The sequence below is a fragment of the Armigeres subalbatus genome, chromosome 3 (genome assembly GCF_024139115.2).
Source record: "Armigeres subalbatus isolate Guangzhou_Male chromosome 3, GZ_Asu_2, whole genome shotgun sequence".
NCBI lineage: Eukaryota > Metazoa > Arthropoda > Insecta > Diptera > Culicidae > Armigeres > Armigeres subalbatus.
This window is the reverse complement of record NC_085141.1, coordinates 125,890,137-125,916,012: the sequence shown is the minus strand read 5'-3', so window position 1 is coordinate 125,916,012 and position 25,876 is coordinate 125,890,137. Positions and strand designations below refer to the sequence as shown.

The 25,876-nt window shown below is 40.2% G+C and overlaps 1 protein-coding gene across 12 annotated transcripts in view; it reads right to left on the bottom strand.

Moving 5' to 3' along the window:
• Positions 1–1,494: 1,494 nt before the first annotated feature.
• Positions 1,495–25,876, bottom strand: part of LOC134227992 (chitin synthase chs-2) — a 136,811-nt gene continuing 112,429 nt past the window's right edge. For 6 of the 12 annotated variants that reach the window (XM_062709731.1, XM_062709729.1, XM_062709733.1 and 3 more), the window contains 8 exons: positions 10,260–10,789; positions 8,961–10,175; positions 8,306–8,896; positions 6,868–8,192; positions 6,638–6,814; positions 3,007–3,210; positions 2,576–2,938; positions 1,495–2,519 (listed from right to left, as the gene is read on the bottom strand). In XM_062709731.1, the coding sequence (XP_062565715.1) occupies positions 2,283–2,519; positions 2,576–2,938; positions 3,007–3,210; positions 6,638–6,814; positions 6,868–8,192; positions 8,306–8,896; positions 8,961–10,175; positions 10,260–10,789 (4,642 nt within the window). In that variant the 3' untranslated portion in view covers positions 1,495–2,282. Of the gene's footprint in view, positions 2,520–2,575; positions 2,939–3,006; positions 3,211–6,086; positions 6,264–6,637; positions 6,815–6,867; positions 8,193–8,305; positions 8,897–8,960; positions 10,176–10,259; positions 10,790–25,876 lie in introns of all 12 variants that reach the window. The other 6 variants (XM_062709735.1, XM_062709726.1, XM_062709730.1 and 3 more) reach the window with 3 other exon arrangements.

Genomic DNA, 25,876 nt, shown 5'->3' with positions numbered 1-25,876 from the left:
TTGAGCCTCTTCCTATCATGTACTTCGTCTTCGACGTGTTGATGACTAGTCCAATCCGTTTAGCTTCGCTTTTCAGTCTGATGTAGGCTTCCTCCATCCTCTCAAAGTTACGTGCCATGATATCAATGTCGTCGGCGAAACCAAATAACTGGACGGACTTCGTGAAAATCGTACCACTCGTGTCAATCCCTGCCCTTCGTATTACTCCCTCCAAAGCGATGTTGAATAGCAGACACGAAAGACCATCGCCTTGCCGTAACCCTCTACGGGTTTCGAAGGGACTCGAGAATGCCCCTGAAACTCGAACTACGCACATCACCCGATCCATCGTCGCCTTGATCAACCGTATCAGTTTATCCGGAAATCCGTTTTCGTGCATTAGCTGCCATAGCTGGTCCCGATCGATTGTATCATATGCGGCTTTGAAGTCGATAAATAGATGATGTGTGGGCACGTTGTATTCGCGGCATTTCTGCAATACCTGACGTATGGCGAACACCTGGTCTGTGGTAGAGCGTTCAGAATGAATTACAGAATGTAGGTGTGGTGAATTTTTCTTCTTCTTCTTATTGGTATTATATCCCCACACTGTGACAGAGCCGCCTCGCAGCTTAGTGTTCATTAAGCACTTCCACAGTTATTAACTGCGAGGTTTCTAAGCCAGGTTACCATTTTTGCATTCGTATATCATGAGGCTAGCACGATGATACTTTTATGACCAGGGAAGTCGAGACAATTTCCAATCCGAAAATTGCCTAGACCGACCGGTGCGCGTCTTACCGCACGGCTAAGGAGGGCTAAGGTGTGGTGAATTATTAATCAAAAATTTATAAGCTGGCGATTGTTTTGGGTATACATTTGTTCTCTATCTCGATACCTCCCTAACTCGATGGTCCCTTCAATATCGAGTAAGGGAAAGTTCACTGTAAAGTGTGGGCAATTATCATTGTTTTTAACTGGTTGGTGCAATAACCAAAAGTAGGCAAGTCGCCTGATGGCATAATATTGGTTAGAGCTCTAATATATGCTGGTGTACAACAAAAAATATGCTCAACTGCAGCATAATAGGCTAAGGTTTGAGCCATGTACCCTATTTCTCGAGCACGCGTGCTGTTGTATTTTGTAAAACACTAATGAAAAAAATCCAAGACCGCGCGCGTGCCGAACGGTTAATTATTCGTCGCCACTTTGACGTTCGCGGATAGTATACTATAGTGACCGAGCCCGGGTAGAAGAAAATGGCTCATTTATCAATATCACGGTTTTTGCCCGGGAGTAGATTTCTTGTCACACAAGTAAAAGACGTCAAATAACATAATAATGAATTTAAATGATATTTAGAAGTTACTACTCCGATTCATGGTACAATTACAGCTTAAATTACGAGATCTGTTGAATGGTGTACTTTAATAATAGATGGAGAAACCGATGGTCATAACCGATAACCAATAAATGGACAGATTTCGGATTTTAAACTAAAATACATCGACGATATAAATACATGTATAAAATGTATATTAAGTTCATTTACTTTTTCTTTCCTTCATAGTTTATGATTTACATCGTACATCATTGACAAAACAAAATTGAACTAATAATTGAAAAGTAAGACACATAAAACATCGAGTTATAATTCATACTCAAAGTATAAGAACACAGATTCCAAGAATATTTACATAAACAAAAAAGTCAATTTTCGAAGATTTGTGTAGTACACAAGTAGACAGGCAGTAGAAAGGCTAGAACTTGTTTAATTCTATAGGACATAAATATGCAATGCGCAGTTCGAAATCAATTTTGTTGCGTTCAATTGTTGTGAACTTTTTGTAACCAAAACAGAAACAAAAATGTTTTTGAGCGTGTTCGTCACTATATTGCTAAATTCGTTAAACCTATGTTGAGTATTTACTTTCTTGTTGAGTTTGTCCTGTTTTGTCGTTGTGCAAAACCTTGAGTATATCAGTTGGCAGTTTTTTCGTTGATTGGTTGCATAGGGCTTCGAAGTACAAGTACGAGTGTTAAACCTATTTTAAAAGAAGCATAAAATGTCGGCAGCTATCTGTTTGCATCAGTTGAAGTATCGAATTCAGCGGTACATACTAAATGTGCTATAAATTATCAGTTGTTTCATCCTAAGAGATTATTTCTCCATCACGTTCACATCAAATTGCTAATCGTTAGTACACGTTTGACGCACATTCAAGGTTTAGGACATCACATTCCTCTCGGAGAGAAGGGTCGACCAGGGGCGGTAACTCGCACATGGATGAGCTCCGGCTGTGTCACAGTCGCCCGTTGCTGTTACTCCACGTCACCTGGTTGCGCGGTTGCAGTCGAAGCGAGTTACGATCGTCGTCTTCGATGACCGGCTCGTAGGCCTGGTTGACCTGCCCGGTAACACCGTAAATATCACCTCCCGGGCCTCCGTTTACGTTGAAAATGTCCTTCACGCTAACACCGGCGTTCGATGTGCGCAGGGGACGCTGTGGGGCGTTGTTGTTTGTCTGCAAAGGTAAAATCTAGTGATTACAGTGATTTGAAGCCGAATCGAAATAAACGTCGTTTTTAAAATTACATTGTTTACGCCAGTGATGCCGTACTCATTGTTCGCCCCCAGCGTTTGCATCTGCGACTTGCGCCGCTCCGCCATGACCGAGTTCTTGCGCACCTCCAGGGCACGTATCGTCTCGCGACGCATCGTCATCCTGCGCGTCAGGATCGGCGTTCCGGTATTGTTCTCATCCGCCGTCAGCTTCAGGAATCGCTTTTTGAATGCCACGTCCAGTGTGCCAATCTGCCTTCTGGGTTGACGTGCCTTCTCCAGGTTCTGAATCGTGCGGCGACGTGCTATCCGATCCGGCCCGCTACCGGAGTCGTTGTCGTAGTCCCCATCGATACCTTGCAGCCTCTGGAGATTCTTGACGATCTCCACCGCGTGCTGAATTGCAAATGGCATTCAATGACTTATAGAAATATTCAATGACTGGAAAACGTGTCAAAACTTACCTTATCTATTAGAGCATCTTGCGAGAGCTCTTCCGGCTTCTTGTTGCAGCCCCAGTTGAGCTCGGTAGAGGCCAGGATGTGCGACAGGGTTCCGAATCGATGGAACAACATGGCGGTAAACTGGATGATCAAGATAAGCGCGAAGAAGAACACAAACACCAAACCGATCGGTTCCAGTTGGAGGTATTCTTTCGATATGTGCACCTGGTTGATATTGCAAAACGAGGAATTAGTGTGTGTTGCATTGAAAATCGGGTGATCTGGGTTAGCACAAGGCGTGACCAAACAATCTATGATTATCGAAGGAAGTTGGAGCAAGTTGTAGTCTAAGTTGAGATCTTGTTCATAGATTGCTTGAGCCACATCGAATGGTATTAGTGGGACATATGATGTAGAATTTTGGCAAAAAAAAGTGTTAAAACAGTGAAACAAATGTTACCGTTCAGTTAGACACGTGATGGTGATTGATTTCTGGAATATTTTTAGGACAAGGGAATGAGGGTTCGGCCATGTAATTTAAACACTGTTGTCAGAAGTATTTATATTTGTTAATACGTCCGGGTTTAGGTCTTTTTAACATGCATGCGCTTTGCACCGTTTGTTACAGTTTGCTGAAGAATGTTTGTCGCGTTTACATTTTCTGCTAACTGACTTATAATTTAAAAAAATCAAGCCATGCAGTTATGTTCAGTGCTCATCCATTCCTTCAAGGGTCATTATTCATAATTTATATATTGAACATAAATGCGAATTCTTAATATTCTTCAGTGTATTACATCATTGAATATCGAAAAATGCAACAAAATGATACCGACTTTTCGTTCTTAGAACATATCTGATAGTTTGCGCTCTACAAAATAATTTGATCTTACACATTATTCAAATAGTAACGCTCCTAGATGAAATAAAAATTCCTTAAAACTATGGTGAAATTCCTTTCATTTTTTATGTTTTCCAAGAGAGGGAGCTTTATGATTTGCAAAAACTCTTCTTACTACGGAGGGAATCGAACCCACACTCCACGGCACGTAAATGCCAATTGACGCCGCTAACTTCTTGGCCACGAAGCCCATATTCGATATTCAGAGAAATTTCAAATTAAAAAAAAACTCTGATTAATTCATCTAGCAGTAATTATGCCTTTTTCGCATATTACAAAAATAGTATTTTGGGTCTGTATTATTAGTTCGATGCAGCCAATTTTGAACAGATATCAATGGGACAGAATTCCCCGATGAATGCAACCTGTCGCGACTAAGGATAGGTGCATGAAAAGTAAGCTAAACTTTTTCATGCGTGTTTTGTCTAAAACCCCAACTTAATTCACCGAGTAGTGATACTGCCTTTCTCGCATTTAGCCAAGACACCAACCTTCTTCTTCTTCTTGGCATTACATCCCCACACTGGGACAGAGCCGCCTCGCAGCTTAGAGTTCATTAAGCACTTCCACAGTTTTTAACTGCGAGGTTTCTTAGCCAGGTTACCATTTTTGCATTCGTATATCACGAGGCTAGCACGATGATACTTTTATGCCCAGGGAAGTCGAGACAATTTCCAATCCGAAAATTGCCTAGACCGGCACCGGGAATCGAACCCAGCCACCCTCAGCATGGTCTTGCTTTGTAGCTTTGTAGACTCCAACCTTATATGGCGTTTATATGGTTCGATGTACCATTTGCTTCATGACTTTTAAACGCAACGGTGAATCGTTGTCAAATTGAATAGTGATGTACTAGGCTTTGTCCCCTATCGAACAAAACTTGTTGCTGGAAAATCGGTTAAGGATTGCTGTATAAAATGTTGTCTAATGTTTTTCTTAGCTGCCGTGCACACACATACACACGCACATACACACACACATACACACGGACAGACAGACATTGGCTTAGCTCGTCGATATTAGTTTCCGATAAATCAGTAGTTTGACTTAGTGCAATTTCATGGAAATCCATGAATTCAAAAAATGTGACATTCTCTGGATTCCTATTTGGTAATTAAAAATGAGGTTATGTTTCGAAAAATTTCAAAACCGGATTCAAAATGTACGCCCTCTTATCACTAAATCAAAGCAGGGTTTTTATTATCAAACATTTTCTTCTATTTTAAACACAAGAAACAGTGTATATAACGCGTCAATCATCAATTTATCGAATGATGATCCTTCGTTTTTAAACTCACTTTTATTTGCCAATTGGAACTCCAATTTTTTAAAGATTTTGACAGATTTTGAATCATTTCAATCATGATTCGACGTCAACAAGTATACACTCATATTCTTCTCTTAGAAAGACCTTAACTTTTTATTGTAACTTTTTCGCTTAATTATGTTTGGGTGAACCAAAATGCGTATCAACTATTGTTTGAAAGCACATTCGAACATAAACAAGAATATGGGTAATTGGCATAAAAACAGGGGAACAAATATTTAACATTAAAAATAACCAATGAAAGGTACACAACGTATAATACATAGATACATTTAACAGTAATCGAGTCGTAACATAATTGTAGTGTGGATGCGAATATGTGCAATTATTAGAAGTGTTTTTTCTTGAATGTTTAAACATAGGTTAATAACTTGTATTCAAAGTTCGGAGAAAGACGAAACAAGACGTTTGTTATTTGGGCCCCGGTACCAGAAGATGGACCGTCCTCCTGTAGAAGGGTAGCTTTCATGCCACATGCAATCATTTTTCCACATGCTATGTGTGAGGGTAACGAGTGAAAAGGGGGAAGGGAGTAGTTTAGAAACACAGGACATGTTTTGGTTAGCCATAATATCCCTTTCTGCGTTTTGCGCCGTTCGGATGCTGTTAGCCAGTGAGGGTAGTGGTGGGTAGTTGGAGCATAGAACACATCAACCCTTGGGGGAACGTTTAGCCATTATTGCTTTAGATTGGGGGGTAGGGCCCTCATTCCGTTTTTTTTTCGACCAGTTGTGAACAGCGAGTAGTAAGGACGGAACGAAATTGTGAAGAGCAGTTACAATGCATGGTGTGGGGGTGGTTTTTGAGGGGTAATACAGAGTTGATATTAGCAAGAGAAACATATATAATAGAAAAAATCCAGTTGAATCAAACCTCGGCTGTCACTTCGTCATAGGTAATGTTGGTTTTGACTCCCAACGGCCAAATGATGTGCAGTTTGTCTTTGTTCAACTGCAGCAAGAACACGATCAGTACGAACAGCGCGTTGAACATGAAGAATGCAAACACGGATTTGTTACGCAACTCGATCAGGTCCGAAGCAATTCGTGCCTGTTGATTGTGTGTTTGAGGGTTGTTTTTGGTTGTTGGGGGAAGGTTTGTTGATCCCGTGATGAGGGGTTTTGGTAAATGCGTTGGCGGTTTTGTGTGGATTGTACAGTACGAGTCATGTTTGCATATTTTTTGAGCGATTTGAGTCGAAATGATGTTATGATGTATGTTTTTGTACAGATTGCGATTCCGCATTCCGGATCAGGTTTGTTGTAATGGAAGGAAGAAAAAAGAAAAAAAATACAGATTATTATCTGCTGGAACAGGAGGCATCCGAAAGGGGTACGATCATCTGAGGTAACTGTAGATCAGCTAGCGTTTAAAGTTTTCAAACAATCATGACCTTGCGCTTTCGAATGCCTCCCGCGTGTTACCTCTTGAGTGGTTTCGTCGTATGTAATGTTTGTCTTGACACCCAGCGGCCACTTGACGTGGATATTGTCCTTGTTCAGCTGGAGCAAGAACACGATCAGTACGAAGAGAGCATTAATCATGATGAATCCGAAAACGGACGAATCACGCAGCTCTTTGAGATCATGTGCAATACGTGCCTAAAATAATTGTTCATAATCGACTAGTCAGAACACAATTTACATCAACATACCTGTTCTTCCTTGTTTTGATCAATTGGGTAAAGATATTGGTCAATCAAATCCTTCCAGAACTGGATCTCCGTGCTAGAGATAAAGTCTACTTCTCCCTTCTTCAAGTCTGGATCCTCAATCCAGTAGGGGTTTGTCAGGAAGTCACGTTCGTTTCTTTGCAGCGTTGAAGTCTCCGAATCTGATTGTTCATCGTCTTCCTCACTATCTTCAGCGACTGATCCCAAGTGATGGTCTCTGGAACCAGCAGATGCCGTACGTTTGCGAGTATGATGTCCGTGAGGGTCGATGTGCTTCTCCAGATTTTCAATCTTTTTAGTAATAGCATTTAGAGCGTCTCCAATGTGGACCAATTGGGCCTTTTCATCGGTGGTCTTTCCATGCGTACACAGTAAACAACGGAACAGCCCAGCAATAGATACCTCAATGGATCCTTCTTCATCTGCATTGGAACCAGCCCCTCCCTGTAGGAATCCAAGCAGCGATTTTTGTTTAACTCGCTTCGCGGCCTCTTCAGCATCCTTCTTCTCTTGCTCGAGCTCCTTCTTCGTTTTCTTAGCCACCACTTCACGAGTGCCCCAAGATACCACATTTAAGTTAATGATCGAATACAAAATCAGCAGCAAGTACATAGATGGAATAGAGAGCAAATAGATCAATCCCGATGCTATACACCAAAACTCTTGCGGATGAAGACATGCTGCTATGAAGAATGACCCTGTCATTGCTATCAAGAATATAGCCGAAGGACTTCCAATTCCATCCTCGCCCAACTGCAGTGCCGTACCGACGATTACCGCCATCATAATCAAAGCATATACCGTTGACAACACCTGAGCTAGCAGTAGTTGTATGTTCGATTTACAGGTGAAACAGATCAACATGAATAGCAATATTGGAATTATGTTATAGTAGAATGATGTCCAATTGTCAATCTTGAATGCAGCGACGAAAGCTCCTACCAACATAAGGAAAATCGTGCCTGGGCCCAGAATAGTACCACCCATCAACATCATCTGATAAAATATGTACAGCAGCGAAATGTTATCATTGATCTTGATCGTCCGCTTGTAATCCATAAGCAGATCCATAATGTTGGCGATGGTGGACGGTACCCAGCGACGACGTTGATTATAGAACTCGTTGAACCCTTCCGGGCAGTGAGTGTAGGCATCGGAAGCAGCTGAATACTCGACACGATAGCCTCGCTGCAGCAGTAACGTACACAACCAACGATCCTCTCCCTGATCGTACTGCACGTAATGGCGTGCTTCATCCGAACGAGTGGTATATTTACGCATGACGTTGTCGTCCATAAGACCTTTGCCTGGAATACAAATTATTCGATTTGAAATTTTATGTTTATGCAACTGTGTTGAACAACGCATATTTATTTGCTTCATGAATTAGAAGAATAATTCAAGATGCCCATTAACATACCTCTGAACAGCGAGAAACATCCAGGGCTACAAAGTACACATCCGATCATATGCTCGGTAGCCTTCTGCAGCCAATGACCAATAGCGTACTCGAACTTCTGATACCACACCATCGGACCGGATCCGATCGGGTGAATACGACCGCAAGCAGCGCCCAGGTTCTTGTTCTTTTTCATCAAATCCACCAGCAGTGTGACGGCACTTGGATTGAAATCGATATCGCCATCCAAAGTTAGCAAATATGTATTTTCAGCCATTACATCCTTACGATCAACCGATATCGGCAATTCCATCAGGCGGTGTCCGAGCAGATAGTACATGTACATGACCTGTGACCAACGCTTACGATGTCGGATACGATCCTTGTCCTTGAGATGGGCAATCAGCTTCGTCTTCCCTGGCAGCGTCCAAACCAGCCGACCTCCGTATGGAGTTGGATATTTTTTCGGAGGTCTCAAACGAATATTGGTTTGATGAACTTCGGAAGCCGCTTCGTCAATCGTATCGATCAAGATCTTCACGAACCTGTTGCACTGAATATCATCATCGCTGTGATCGGAAATTTCGAATGCGTCATCGAAGAAAATGTGTGCTGAAAGTAAATCGAATGGTCAGTTTAAACAAATCATAACATATCTTGCGTTTATTGTCCTTACTTTCGAACTCGTAGTAATCGGGATCCACAATGCGTAGATACTTTTGTGCTACTCGTCGGGCGCACTGATCTTCGTCCATCCGCATAATCGACTTCAAGAACACCATCATCTCCTCCTTTGTTTCGTGCCACAAAGTTGCGCACGCGTAAATTCTAGTGATGTGATCGGACGACTTCACACTCGGCCGAGGCATCGCCGATCCGTCCGTGTGGACCGATATGGTTTCGTAGTATTCGTCTCCCTTTTCCTTTTCAATCTCGGCCAAGTCTTCGGTCTTCACATCTGCCTGATCATCTCGTCTTCTATTCAGCGCCATCGATTGATCGATTAACAGCGCATTGTACATGGGAGTAACGAACAATTTTTCCGTATTGGCCAAACGTTCACACTTCGGTGTCCAAATGTGGAGGGTGATCCACGTTTGCGACAGAAGCCAAAGCAACCAGGCCCATGCCATTTGGCGTGATGCGAAATCACTCAACCGGAACACCGGAGGACTCTCGAAGAACAAGTAATCCGGTATTGTGCCATGGAAGAAGCATGGATCATCATTTCTAATACCACACGCGGCAATCAATAAGGATATCGCTACCGGAATGGCTAGATTTACCGGGAATGCGTAACTGAAACCTTGAATCAGAATCTTACAGGCAAATTTGCCGAAAACATAGCACAAATATGCGCCCAAAATCTGAATGATCAGAACATACGTAACGGTGTTGTAGGAAGCATCGATATCAACGGTATCTCCCGCTTGGGATGCTTCGACGAGGTCAGGAAGTGCTGAGCTGAAAGCTGTCGCAACTTCCTCAACAACAATTTTGTGTGGCCCAAAACCTACTCCAAACAGAGAAAAAAGATTGGCTACTTCATCTCCATTGAAGAACATAATCACCAACACGATGCAAAAGAACAAGATAATCTTCCACAACGAGAGGAACATGTACGTGAAATAGCGAGTCTGCTTGAGATCTTCCTTCACTCGACCCATTGCCCGCACGAACCCGAAGGGACTTTGAGGTGAAACGTAATTTTCCCACCACCCACAGGACGTCAGCAAAGCCGATACTGGAATCAGCCACAGAACCGGCCTATTTTCCAACAAAGGCCACACAACGAATCCAGTAATTTGTGCCGCAATAGCCGCCAAATCTACGATGCTCTTCACAGCTCGTTTGCCTTCCTTGTTGGTTCGCGAAAACATTCCGAGCAAACCTAAAACGCAACAACAAACAAAACACAATTAATGCAATGAAAACACAGAAGTCACGCAACACTCGAGCTTTCCGCTCTACTAACCCGGTATCACACAGAGGCAGTTGGTCAGCATGGCGCCTTTCACCGAGTCGACTTCCGGGAGGACGACGAAAAATAGCAGCACCAGTCCGATCGTGTGGAATGACTCCATTAGGAACACGAGCAAGAAGTGCGACTTGAATGGTTTCTTCATCGATTTGAAGAAACAGATACGGGTCGATCGGATGAAGGCTCCGATCTCCGGCACGGCAAACGCGATCATCAGCGCCCACATCCACGCTATCCGCTCCTCCTCGGGCAGCAGCGCTACGAACTGCTTATCGCGAGCCAAATCCCGGTTGCAGTAGGTGATCTTGCGATTCCGTTTGAGCTGCGAGGACATGAAGAGGACACAGCCTTTGGCGACCACACCGCCGGTCAGCACGATGACGAACGTCAGCAGGTACGCGAAGATTTTCAGAATTTTGATCGTCAGCTCCAGGCAGGCCTGATCGGCCATCGAGCCGGTGTCCTCCTTGATCGGAGGATCCCTGAAGACGTCCCATCCTTTGGTTTCCTGCACGGTGCGTTGACTGGAATGGATCAGGGAGAGAGGAGAATGGCATTAGATATAGAATGATTCGTTCGAGTTACAAGATATATTTTATAAAAAGTACAGTGGGGTAAGGAGCAGCGATGTTAGAAAATCGCTTCTAGCGACCAACGAACATGAACACAGCTTATGTGAGATCTATTAGCATCATCGTCAGTAAGCGATGCTTTTGCGCTCTCCACCCTTATTCGTGCGGAGCGTTTCGGGTAGTGAGTTACCATGATCTCAAGAGAGCAAGATACACATAAATCGGTGTCGTCTACACTCACAGCTTGTAGCTCACGGGATTCGACGTTTATTGCGAGAGCACGCAAAAAGCCGGTACTCTCAATGTGTACAGTTGTAGACATCAAGTTAATCGGAACTATAGATAGTAGAATCTATAGATGAGCGAAAGCATGGCTGAGTCGATTTTTTTGCCCGTGCACACGCGCATATGACGTCACAGCCCTTAACGTTTCCATTGAAATCGTGACGTCATGCTCGTTTGGAGACACGTTTGACAGTTCGTTTGGAGACAGAGGATTTATCTTCGCTCATCTATATATTCCACTATCTATAATCGGAACATGTACAACTTACGATCGAATGGAATCGAATCACGATCATTGCTGCAATGATCGTGATTCTTCCTTTCAAATCGGACATGTGCTTTCGCTAGGGGCTGCCCGTTCACATGCGGAACGGCATGTTCTTATGTTTTTTACGGTGCAAATAGAAGGAAACACGTATAGGCGCGCGTCGAAAATACGCGGGCATAAATACTCGCCGGTGGAATTCAGGGTGCGCGTCCGCGTGACTCCTGCGTATAGTCTTTGACAGCTTAAACTGACATTTAGAAAATTCAAACATTCTTCTATTAGTTGCATTAACTAAATGACGGTTATAAAGTTGTTAAAATATTGAAACATAGAGAGTCTATTTCCCGATACTTTTCTTATCCCGGGAAAAGATTAAAATAGTAGTTTGTGCAACTAGTTGCAAAAAGATGATTTTTTCAGCACGAGTTGTACGTTTATCCAACGAGGCTTGCCGAGTTGGATAAATACTACGAGTGCAGAAAAAATCGAGTTTTGCAACGAGTTGCACACGCTATTTTTTGCAATGACGAAAAATGGGCTTTTATATGATAAATCTATACCGAAATTGTACAATCGAATTTACTCAACATGATCATTCATGCCAATAAATTATGTTGCGGCAGAGAACAATAAGATTCCATCTTATCGTGCCAAATTGCGTAGCAAGATAAGCTATGAAGCGATGGATGCAGTTGCCTTTGAAAAATTGTGATGTTATGTCTAACAAACCATTTTATTTATTAGGTGACGCTTAGAGTACACTATTTAAACACTCACCCAAACTAATTCAGCTAAATGTAGTCATGTAACTACTGTCCCAATGTAGGTTTTTCATTATAGCACCGAAATGAGTGCTATAATGAATATTATGCAACCCATTTGAGTTGCATAATGGTCATTAAAGCACCCATTCTGTTGGTATGGAAAAGTAGGCCGTTTTATCACTCAAATGACAACTGTAAACCAATTATTATGATCAGGAATTGCAAAAACATAGTTTTCAATTCTCTTCAACACTGCGAAGCCAAATACTTCCCAAATAAGTCTAAATTCATGTTAAAAATACTGCTTGTTCCGGGAAATCACGGGATTTCTTTTGTAATAAAAACCAAAACTGAATCTTGATAAAGGGATCTATTTAATAGCAAAAATTCGTTGCTGAAAACAATTTAGAATGTTCGTGAGTTTGGTGCAATTTTGTTTTCGTGACGTATTACTGAACAATAGTTTGCATTGTGCTTTAAACGAATCACACTATATGTCACAAATCGCAACACCAGCATACAGCAATGTCAAATAATTCAAATTCCCAGTTTTCATTCAAAAGTTATTACGAGGCCTTCCCCTTTAAAAATTTGAATTTGTTGCAATTGTTTAATCGATTCAACAAGTCTTATGAGGAATATATTTGTTCAAGGATATTAACATTCATATTTGGTAGCATAATTTTGCTTTATATTTTCATAGCCTTTCTTTAGAAATAAGTTTCTTCTCTAGGTTTCATATCGCTTTCATAACACACTTCAAGTTTTTACCAATTTCGTTGCCAGGATTAAAGCAGATGCGACATTTCGATTGATAATGTATCCATCGTTTTTTTTTTTCAAAATCAAAAAATCGAGTTTGCACCACATTTTTTCTGAAATTAGAAAATTGATGTTCCTCCATAAATTAGACCTGTGCGCCGCCTTTATGTGCAAAAAGATGATTATTTTCAGCACCAGTATTAATTTTATTGAGTTTTTGGACTACAGATCACGGTAATTTCAACAGCAAAATTGTCATTACCGAGAGTTCAGCATAAACGAAAAAGTCAAATAAATATGAACATTACTGAGTTAGACAGTAAATGAGGATTTGTTTTTTGGAAACCTATTTTACTGACTTGACAGTATATTCAATCTATGTTCATTTGCATAAAATAAAAGTATAGAGTTATAAAGACTTTGGCAGTTTTTGATTTATAGAGATTGAATGAAAAGAAAATCTCTCGCTTATTATCATCATTACTTACGATATGTAGCATAATATGAAAGATGTTTAGTACGATAACTCAGGAAGCTTTGGCTATACTCCATGATAATTTCTTTTGAAAATTTCCAAAGGCTGAGGGCATCAATGCATTTCAACTTGTTTTACACAGCTATGCGATCTGTGGCTGATCTTTGCAAAACACAAAAAAGTTCACTTGTGGAAACGCAGGTCCAACCAGCACGACGGAAACAATTTACAAAATAGTTTTTGGCTCAACGGGTAAGACATAAGCAAAAAAACAAGAGCGAGAAGCTCTACAACCGCGTTTAGTATTTTCAAAAGGCTGGTCGGCAAATTTTAATTTTTTACCGGTAGCGCTGTATAAATTTCTACCGACTTTTTGTGCCTTTCAGCATTTTATGGATTTAATGATTCATTCAGCAAAAATAAATAAAAGTCAAAATAATCAACAGAATTTGTTACCGAGACTCGGGAATTTATTACTGACAAACGTTGTTGGTCTACTAACAAACTGGAATTTCAGGTAAAAAGAAATTTTGCAGTTGAAACTCGGCATACAAAATACCGAACATTGAAACGCTGGTTAAGTGTATATACATTTTTCAAATCAAAATCTTCCACATAATGTACATTTTCACATCTGAGTTTCAAAGCATTGTAAATAAAGAACGCGAAGTGCCCATTCCGCTCGAGCTCATTACGCTATGAAACTCTCTTACCCTCTTAATCTTAATAACCAATTTTTAACAATAATAGGTCCAAACCTGCCAAAACCATTATTTTTCCTTAAAAATTTGTAAAAATATTTAAAAAAGTACGTGAAAAAAAATCTGCTAGAACATACCTACCTATCAGAAAACAATTCTCGGGTGATTCGAGTTAAGAAATCGAAGGGGAGGACAAAAGTTAAAAATAATGTTTGTATCGTCCTAACTAAATCAACGAACTTGTTGCTTCAAGTGAAAGAATTCAATTATACTTTTCACATTGTTTTAGATATTAAGGTCACAGATTTTACGTTCTTAACGTTTTTACTGATTTTGAAGGTTGCTATAAAATGATCCTCTCTTAAGACAGCTCTTAAGCGCCAATTACCGAGGAATAACCCTCCTTAATACAAAATTATGTCCAAAATTCTGTTTAACAGATTGAGACCGCTTGAACAACGACGGCTTACTGGTAATACTTGCTGGAAACAGAAGTATATTACGGACTTATAGGATATTTTTCCTATAACATGCCCGTATATTAATAATGGCATTCGCAAAAAAAAAACAATTTCGGCATCATTTGTGTCCTTTTTGGTTTTTCATGCTGTTAGCTAAAAAAATCCCAAATCCCAATTCGCATCGCACCTAGTTCGCACATAAATTGAAAGCTACTCAGAAAGAATTTTGCTTTCAAATTTTAAAGACATTGCTTCTTCCTACGTCAATAGTTTGAAGATTCTAAAAAGTATCTAACTATCGAAGTTTTCGAAACTAGAGGGAATTTCGGAATTTCGAAATAGAATGGGAACAAAGTACACATAATGTTAAATAATTAGTTGAGGGGCTTCAATCTACAGTGCACATAATTAAGCAAGCGCGCTCAACGTCCCGCGTGTAGTCATGCAAAGAAAACAGAAAGACACTCACGCTCTAGGGGCAAATAGTTGTCACGATTCGTTCGTAGGTAGAACGGCAAGAGTAACTCATTTCTCAGAGCAAGACTCAATCTTGCAATATTTTGTTATGTGCGAGTGTCCAAGGTAATAACACTCAATCGTGAAAGATGGGAACTCAATGTTATTCGTAAATTGTACAGATCGCGATCTGTACAGTTTAGGATAAACGTCGAATCGGATCATGTTCGTCCGATTTCCATCGCTGAAGGAGTAAAGGAAATAGCATAGTTTATGTTCTTTAAGTCATAAAAGTTGAATATAATATTGAAATTGATAATATAATGACATACAGGGGAACTGCTCCGTTTTTCATCTCACTAAACATATATTCATCTCATCGCAAAACAAAGAAATACAGCACCAATCTTGTCGCTTCTTTTTACTAACAAGCATGCTCACTGGCGAAAGAAATCACAAAAATAAGAAACAAACCAAATTCCTTTTCATTGCTTTGTTTTAGATGAGATGGAAATAGGAGCTATGGGATGAAGTGCCGAACCGTTTCCCTTTCTAATCTTTATACGCCTGGGAACAAGATTTTTGAAAATTACTTTTAGTATAAAAATAGAGCATAATTGTGATCTGTTGTAATGCTTTTTGAAAGTCAAAGCACTGGGCATCTGGAGTACCTTTATTAAATGATTTATATTTTCTAGTTTTCTTCATTTGAGCTATTCGAACCCAAACATAATATGACAAGAATCATTTGCCTTGCATGCTCTGATATTTCCGAACATACGATGCTAATTTTGTAATCATAGTTAGATTCTTGAATATTTCCTAAAAAGCAGACACTATAATAGCAAAAAACGAAATTAGCTGTAGAGATAATGCAAAATAACGGGATGAAAAGTTAGCAACAAAATTGTCTTCTTTTTTGTTGCTGGTCAAACATTTTCGGATCTTTGTCATTATTATCTCCGAAAAAACAAAGCTTTGTCGTTGGTTCACTTTTGTCGCTTGTTTCGCTTGCGCATCGGAGAAAAATTGATTCCCTGGTCTACACTGAGCCAAATCATCATCCTTCTGAAATATGATATGCCATTCCCGTCGATTTATAGAAGCAAATTCTTGATTTCGTATGCAAAATATTTATGTACACTGAAAACCAAAACAACCCAAAAGTGGGTTGTTAGCACTCAAAACCGTAGTTCAGGCCAACAACCCAAATTTCAGTAAAATGACTTTTCTGGCACTAGGTAGTTTGCCTTTAATCCCATGTAAACAATTTACCCAAAGCTGAGTTTAATTTATCCAAAGCGAACCTTGATCAACTCAAAATAGAGAATAGTGAATTTACTCAAATTTGGGTTATTGGGCTGAGCAACCCGGTGAGGTGTTTGCATCTTGCTCTAGTTTTGGCATCAATCATGGGAAAGAAAGGGAAAACTACCCAAATTTGGTATTATTCTCATCAGTGCGTATATTGAACTCAAAGTTTGGGTTGATCTGTCCGTGTATGCCACCCTACCCTGATATCGGAAGAAAACCATAATATTATCTCCTTTTCGACCTTCACTGCATCCAACAAACGTGAGAACAATCATACAGTTTTCGACGAGCTGAGCAGCGACAGATTGTCATCCTGAATGCGGATGAGTTACACGATGGCCCCGCCCCTTTCGGAATTTCATTCGATTTCGGGATGCGTCGTTGTTCTCTTTCGGGATGAAATTGATACCGCTTTTCAAATGATTAGCATGGATATTGCCTTCAAAGACCGAACGAAAACGTCATTTGTGAAATTGTTCTAGCGCAACGCGGGAGGCTGAATTATTTAAATTATTTATTTTATTGTCGTCTGTTTTCTTCGATACCTGCTAGATCTTCTTCGATTCCTGAGATGCGGACAATGGTGAGTGAAAATATCAAATAACGCAACAACAGTAAATCCCGGCATTTTTATTACCGACATAAAGTAAAACACGGGCGAAACATGTTCACAATTTAGCGAGCAATTTGGCTGGTGCCATAGCGTAATTTCATGCCGGGAATACTTGTCGTTTTGCTGATTATTTCATACATTGCAACTGATATTTATGATATTTAATCATACATTTGCGTATGTTGCAGAAACCGTCGGTGCAATTTCTGAGAAGCAAAACTGTGAATCGCTCCAACAGAAGTGTGATGGAATCCGAGCCAGCTGGATACGGATAATGTTCTTCCCGTTCCCAATGCGTTTCCAAATTCGCTGTCTTCATACCACCTGCTTTACAGTGTATTTCGTTTTTGTTAATTCGTGTTACGACCAATAAAATGAGAAATAAAATCATAAGTCAATAAATCGCATTACTTTGAACGAAAAGTTATCAAAAAATTATCCGTCTTCCCCATTTTGACTGAAATTCAAATATAAACTGCATTGGTTGCATCCAGTTACCATTTAAAAGCCCTTCGAACATCATTCGGTTGTTGGATGATACGCATATGATGTTACTCATCTGACATCGGCAGCAATCGAATGCGTATCATTCACAATTCGGATGATAATCGTTAAAGGGCCGAAGCGAATAAAAAATCAGTCGTTATGGTGCTTATGTTTTGGTTCAGTGTAGACGCATGGGCTATGGAGTGTGGGTTCGATTCTCGCCCCGGTAAGGAAGAAACTTTTCGTGATCGACTGGGTGTTATATGTCCTGTCCGTTGCGTAGGTGTTTAGTGTTCAGTCTGTACGACATCTGGTCGAAGACGGTGTTTCTGTCTTTTATAATTTCTAATCAGTCTGATAGATGTCTGGATAAACTTGACAAATACGGTGTTGAACTTAATATAAAATTATAAAGAATAATAAAAAAACAGCTTGACAAATATTTGCCAATATGACAAACAGTGGACTGTTGGCACTAATCTAAGTATCGGGTTAATAAGAAAATTATTTTGAGCTTTTTAGTGGAATGTTTTCACCTGTCATAAGACGAGTTTATACAATCCCATTGAATTCCACCACTTAATTGTATCTTGACAGATACGTATTTCGACCTCAACAGTAAGGCCGTCTTCAGTGTCTCGTACTTGACTCGACTTAGTCGAGTCGAAGTCGACGAAGTCGAGTCAAGTACGAGACACTGAAGACGGCCTTACTGTTGAGGTCGAAATACGTATCTGTCAAGATACAATTAAGTGGTGGAATTCAATGGGATTGTATAAACTCGTCTTATGACAGGTAAGTATCGGGTGTTGCACGCTACTTAGATTAGGTCGAATGAGGAGGTATAGTTGAACGGCGTGTCATTTTCCGAAAAATTAAAATTCGGGGTGCTCCTTTACTTTTCTACGACATTTTTAGCTAACTAGGGTATGACGGCAATATAATAACTTATTACTTTTCAATGCATTTTCTTAAACTTTGCGTTAAGTCGTAAATGCATTGCCTGTGAGTTTTCGTATGAACATATTACAGAAAACATAAAATAAAGCTTTTTTGAAAAGACATGAAAAAATGGGTTTGAACAAAAGCCTGTACAAAACGCCCCACCATAATGTATACCAATACAAAGACGTTTATAAGTATTTTATCTATTAATAAAAAGGTTACTAGTCCCTATGTGCTGGACATTAAAATACCAGCATAAGTCCCTTTAGGCAGGATTGAATTACATTTCGATAGTTTCCATATCATTTGGAAGCAGCTGCTACTGGGTACGCCACGCTTGTGTCTAGTTGGTAAGAGCATGCGTAGGTAGGTAAGTAGTGCATCAGTGCAAGTTTTGTGGACAGTATACAAGCGTCGCTTCACAATATTAATTAAACAAATATTAAAAGTTACATAAAATCTGTATTTTTTTCGAATTGTTCAATTATTTTCATTATGTTATACAAAAATACGTCCACATCCATATAGTATGATGGTCTTACAAATATACCTTAGTAAGTTCTAGTTTTCTTAAAATCTCACACAAGTCGCATTCGACGCAGAATCCTGTCTATTGTTTCCTATTGAAAATTGGCCAGATCGGACTATGGGCTCGGAAGTTATAGCCAAAATACCATTTTTACAAAAAAAAAATCAATTAAAAAATTTGTCACTCATTTTTCAGGGACTTATCTTTTTCCGATTTGATTGCAAATGCATTCGACGCAGAATTCTGTCCCATTGTTTCCTATTAAAAATCGGACAGATCAGACCATGGGCTCGGAAGTTATGGACTAAATACAATTTTTTATTTGCACGAGAAAGGCACCATCACCGTGTTTACCGATTTATGCGCAACAGGTTGCGTTCGACGGGGAATTCGGCCTCACTGTTTGCTATTGGATCAAATATACATTGTCCTCTGAAATTTGAAAAATTGTCGTTTTAAATTGAAACCCCCTCGAAAAAAATGAGAAATTTAAAAACAATTTTTTTTTTCATGTTGTGTAGGGTTACTGCTCCTGGACTTCATCTCATAGCTCCGATATTGGTCCTACGAAAAACAAAGCAATGAAAAGGTATTTGATTTGTTTATTATTTTTGTGATTTTTTCAGCAGTGAGCATGCATGTTAGCAAAAAGAAGCGACGAAATTGGTGCCGTATTTCTTTGTTTCGCGATGAGATGAATATATGTACAGTGAGATTGAAAACGGAACAGTTCCCCTATATAAATGTATTCAATAAATGTAGAACAATAAAAAAAATGAAGCCCATTTTGCTATTTTGATGCTTTTCATGTGATTGTTTACACTATCTCTCATAATGCACAAGAAAGGCATTATTACTTTAACCCGTTTCGGTCTGACCTAGAAATCAAAATTGAAATAATCCGTGTTTTCAGGGAAGAAGCGTCATCATGTCTATTTTTTGGTACATGACTTGATTTGACCATGGTGCCAATCCGGCCGGATTTATTAAGGGGGGGTCCTGGGTCAGATGCAGTCAAAAACGGGTCATTTTTTTTAAAACCATTGATAAATGAACGAAAGTGACCAGAATGCTGATGCAAACGTGGTCAATCATCATTGACCAGCATCAGAAGTTAGTTTTGATACATTTGAATCACCAGGACATGGTTCCGGATGTTCCGGGAACCTGGTTCCCTGGGGTATCCCTGGGGTGGTGGACACTTTTCAAGTGAACACAACCCAGTCTTGCGACATATCAAACTTCATGGTTTTGGAAGAGAATCCTAATAGATGAGTTTTTGGGAGGTTTTGGACACATTGGCCACATCCGGAAGTGTTCCCGGGAACCTGGTGCCCTCAAGGAAGAGGACCAACTTTGATTAGCACCGAAACCCATCTTGCGACATATCAAACTCCATGATTTTGAAAGACAAGCTCAATAGATGAGTTTTTGAGAGGTTTTGGACATATTGACCACGTCCGGAAATGTTCCCGGGAGCCTGGTTTCCAAAGCGAAGCGGACAAATTTTGATTAGCACCGAAACCCATCTTGCGACACATCAAACTCCATGATTTTGAAAGACAAGCTCAATAGATGAGTTTTTGAGAGGTTTTGGACACATTGGCCACATCCGGAAGTGTTCCCGAGAGCCTGGTTCCCTCAAGGAAGTGGACAAATTTCGATTAGCACCGAAACTCATCTTGCGACATATCAAACTCCATGATTTTTTGTAAGAAACGCACAAAACATGATTTTTGAAAGGTTTTGGACACATTGGCCTCGTCCGGAAGTGTTCCCGAGAGCCTGGTTCCCTCAGGGAAGCGGAAAAATTTCGATTAGCAATGAAACCCATCTTGCGAGATATCAAACTCCATTATTTTGAAAGAAACGCACAACACATGATTTTTTGAGAGGTTTTGGACACATTGGCCTCGTCCGTAAGTGTTCCCGAGAGCCTGGTTCCCTCAAGGAAGCGGACAAATTTCGATTAGCACCAAAACCCATCTTGCGACATATCAAACTCCATGATTTTGAAAGACAAGCTCAAAAGATGAGTTTTTGAGAGGTTTTGGACACATTGGCCACATCCGGAAGTGTTCCCGGGATCCTGGTTCCCTCAAGGAAGTGGACAAATTTTGATTAGCAGCGAGACCCATCTTGCGACATATCAAACTCCATGTTTTTGAAAGACAAGCTCAATAGATGAGTTTTTGAGAGGTTTTGGACACAGTGGCCACGTTCGGAAGTGTTCCCGGGAGCCTGGTTACCTCAAGGAAGCGGACAACAACTCCATGATTTTGAAAGACACGCACAACACATGATTTTTTGAGAGGTTTTGGACACATTGGCCTCGTCCGTAAGTGTTCCCGAGAGCCTGGTTCCCTCAAGGAAGCGGACAAATTTCGATTAGCACCGAAACCCATCTTGCGACATATCAAACTCCATGATTTTGAAAGACAAGCTCAATAGATGAGTTTTTGAGAGGTTTTGGACACAGTGGCCACGTTCGGAAGTGTTCCCGGGAGCCTGGTTCCCTCAGGGAAGTGGACAAATTTCGATTAGCACCGAAACCCATCTTGCGACCCATCAAACTTCATGATTTTGAAAGTCAAGCAAAATAATGAAGTTTGATATGTCGTCAGCTAAGTTTTGGAGCCAATCGAAATTTGACCGCTTCACTGAGAGAACCAGGCTGCCAGTAACACTCCCGGACGTGGCCAGTGTGTTCAATCTCTCAATAATCTCTCAATAATGGTGCTTGTCTTTCAAAATCATGCAGTTGGACATGCCCCAAAATGGGTTTCGGTGCCAATCGAAGTTTGTCCGGTCCCCTGAGTGGATCAGGCTCCCGGGAACACTTCCGGATGTGGTAAATGTGTCCAAAACCTCTCAAAAACTCATCTATTGAGTTTGTCTTTCAAAATCATGGAGTTTGATATATCGCAAAATGGGTTTCGGTACTAATCAAAATTTGTCCGCTTCCCTGAGGGAACCAGGCTCCTGGGAACATTTTCGGACGTGATCAACGTGTCCAAAATCTCTCAAAAAAACATGTATTGTGCTTGTTTTTCAAAATCATGGAGTTTGATGTATCGCAAGATGGGTTTTGGTGCTAGGCAAGATTTGTCCACTTTCTTGGGGGACTCAAATTCCCGGGAACACTTCCGGATGTGGCCAATGTGTCCAAAACCTCTCAAGAACTCATCTATTGAAATTGTCTTCCAAAATCAAGGAGTTTGATATGTCGCAAGATGGGTTTCGGTGCTAATCAAAATTTGTCCACTTCCCTGAGGGAACCAGGCTCCCAGGAACACTTCCGAACGTGGCCACTGTGTCCAAAACCTCTCAAAAACTCATCTATTGAGCTTGTATTTCAAAATCATGGAGTTTGATATGTCGCAAGATGGGTTTCGGTGCTAATCGAAATTTGTCCACTTCCTTGAGGGAACCAGGATCCCGGGAACACTTCCGGATGTGGCCAATGTGTCCAAAACCTCTCAAAAACTCATCTTTTGAGCTTGTCTTTCAAAATCATGGAGTTTGATATGTCGCAAGATGGGTTTCGGTGCTAATCGAAATTTGTCCACTTCCCTGAGGGAACCAGGCTCCCGGGAACACTTCCGAACGTGGTCACTGTGTCCAAAACCTCTCAAAAACTCATCTATTGAGCTTGTATTTCAAAATCATGGAGTTTGATATGTCGCAAGATGGGTTTCGGTGCTAATCGAGATTTGTCCACTTTCTTGAGGGAACCAGGTTCCCGGGAACACTTCCGAACGTGGCCAATGTGTCCAAAACATGTCAAAAACTCATCTATTGAGCTTGTCTTTCAAAATCATGGAGTTTGATATGTCGCAAGATGGGTTTCGGTGCTAATCGAAATTTGTCCACTTCCTTGAGGGAACCAGGATCCCGGGAACACTTCCGGATGTGGCCAATGTGTCCAAAACCTCCCAAAAACTCATCTATTAGGATTCTCTTCCAAAACCATGAAGTTTGATATGTCGCAAGACTGGGTTGTGTTCACTTGAAAAGTGTCCACCACCCCAGGGATACCCCAGGGAACCAGGTTCCTGGAACATCCAGAACCATGTCCTGGTGATTCAATTGTATCAAAACTAACTTCTGATGCTGGTCAATGATGATTGACCACGTTTGCATCAGCATTCTGGTCACTTTCGTTCATTTATCAATGGTTTTAAAAAAAATGGCCCGTTTTTGACTGCATCTGACCCAGGACCCCCCCTTAATAAATCCGGCCGGATTGGCACCATTGTCAAATCAAGTCATGTACCAGAAAATAGACACGATGACGCTTCTTCCCTGAAAATTTCATGGCAATCGGACGAAAAATGAGCCTACACGGGTTATTTCAATTTCGATTTCTAGGTCAGACCGAAACGGGTTAAAGGGGATTAATCTAGGTCTTTTTGTGTCTCTTTGCCATTAAATGTTTTTCTTCAAAACAGGGTAGTATTCATTCGTTCTCCTTCATTACTGGCCGGGGTTTCAAGGGTGCCCACAATTGAACCACAAAATTGAAATACCAAAAATGGCAAATTTGTGAAATTGTTAATACAATTTTTCATATAGAAAATTATCTAACAGAAAATTGTTCATCTAGCTTTCCATTGCTATAGAAATGTTGGCATATTGTCATCTAGGGTCGAAGTTATGGACCAAAAGCAAAAGGGTGCCCTTAACCGAACCATTTCCCTTGCCCCGGAATAGATTAACTTTCGGAATGGAGGATCACGCTGCTGCTGATGTGTCTGATGTTCCCAACCCGGGAACAACTTGACATCTGTAGTACAATGTTACTGTACCCCGAAATTTTAGTTCAATTGGTTCCGTCAATCTTGTGATTCTCTGAATAATTTAACGAATAGGGCGAAAATGAATATAATGTGCAATACAAAATATATCGCAACAAAAATCATTCCAAAGTAGATTTAATAATTGGAAAGAGGTAGTAGTTGATGATAAGATGACTGACTGAACATTGATTGTAGGAGGGATTACCAAACAAATCAAATGGTGGAAATTCGTCAAACGGTTTATTTTCATGGACAGCATAAATGTCGTATAACTTGGAAATTTAAGAGGATTTAACAGAAAGAATATTTTGTGTTAAATAGTAATGGGTGAACTAGGCTAGGAATACAGCCTAGTTGTATTCATGATATATGAATAAGAAAAAAATACGGATACGAAAAGAGGAAAGTTTGGTAATTAGATAAATGTGCACGAAAACTGGCAGCACAATATATTCAAGTGAGTGTTTGTACTTTTTAATTCGGAACAATCTGATATAACCGGATAAACGAGAAGCCGAGAGGCACCAATATCTGATGATGTATATAAAAAAGTGTGGATATTTTTATAGGGTAACCGTACCCTTAGTAGAGGTATAGTGGGGTTTTAATGAAATTTATCATATTTATACATTTTACGATGGTTTCAGTTGATGCGTCGTGCTTTAAATATCCTGTTAAATGCAACTTATCTTAAGATTTCGCTTGAAAAACTATTGAAAACAATGATTTTCCTTAACAAAATTGACTCCCTTGGACCTATAGTGGTGCAACTGTACCAATAGTGGCGAGTCTCATATGAAACCAATGGATAGCACCACTATGGGAACCAAAATTAATTTTTATTGCCACTAAAGGAACAGTGTACCCATAGTGGTGCTAGCAATATTTGGTGAAATGAAACAAAAAGCCTATTTTTAGGAAAATAGAAAACTAACTGTTTTTGCCTTTTGACGTAAACTACGTCTAAGGGGAAGACTCGGATACAGGGTGACAAATGAAAATTTCCAAATTCGAGACCGTCACGAAATCATGTAAGATTTTGAACTTTAATAGCGCCTTTATCTTCCGATGGATTTTTGAGATTTATATATCAATCTACTCGGAAATTCTCTACCAATTTGTCAATTATATTGAAACTTTGGGCTATGAACGTTAAAATAGGGTATCGGATCATTTTGGCAGCACCCTCTTTTCTTGTCCGCAAGAGTCTCGTTTCGGCCGTCGCCGTTCAGAGCGGTTGGCTTTTGGAATCTGCTTTTTGTGCGGTGTTTCGCACAAAAAGTAGAACAATGGAGCCGGAGCAGTGACCACGGTCGAAAGAAATGTAACAAAAATGCGATGTAGGGGAAGAGGCCCCAAAACGCCCCCCCGATGCAAAACGCCTTTTGTGGTTTCCCTCATATTTACCGTCATTAATATGTCCGTAACAAAACTAGATCTAAAATTATGTAGGATAGGCGAAGAAAGTTTTAAAATAGTGCATGGGAAGGTCGGAAAAACCGAAAATTTCCACGTTTTGAAGAAACATCTAACATTTTGGCGAGGCAAAACGCCCTAGTGGCAATAACCTACAAAGTACTTGCGTCTCCACGGACTATCCATACTAGAATGCTGATTCGCCGACGCGTGGTACTTTGTTCCCTAGGAGCCGCCAGCTGAAAGGCGTTTTGCCTCATGAGTTTTCCGGCAACAAAATATCACCACTTTTTTGAAATTTTGAAAATTTTGAAGTATTATCAATATGATTGAGATTTTTGACAATTTTTGAATGGCATCAACTAGCTATCTTGTGTAACTGATGCATAATGCATAACTCGAGAACTAATCAGAGTAAATCAATTTTAGGCGAAACAAAGTTCGTCGCGTGACTATATAGACAGACGCGTCAGCTATTAAAAAATAAATATTAAAATGGAAAAAAAAAAATAAAAAAAACTCCTCGGATTTGTTAAAGAATGTTTTGAAAGTTCTTAAAATTTACCTTTTTTTTATTGCCCCTCAAATTGTTATTTTTGAGCAAAACAATCCGAAAGGGGGGGGGGGACACATATTCGAAAAATATTTATATCGGCCTAATAATATTTTGTCCAATTAAATGCGCGCCTGAATCAGAAGGATTTAACATTAATTCAGGAAGTGTGAATGCACTTAAGATATTTTTATAATACGTGGGTGCAATCA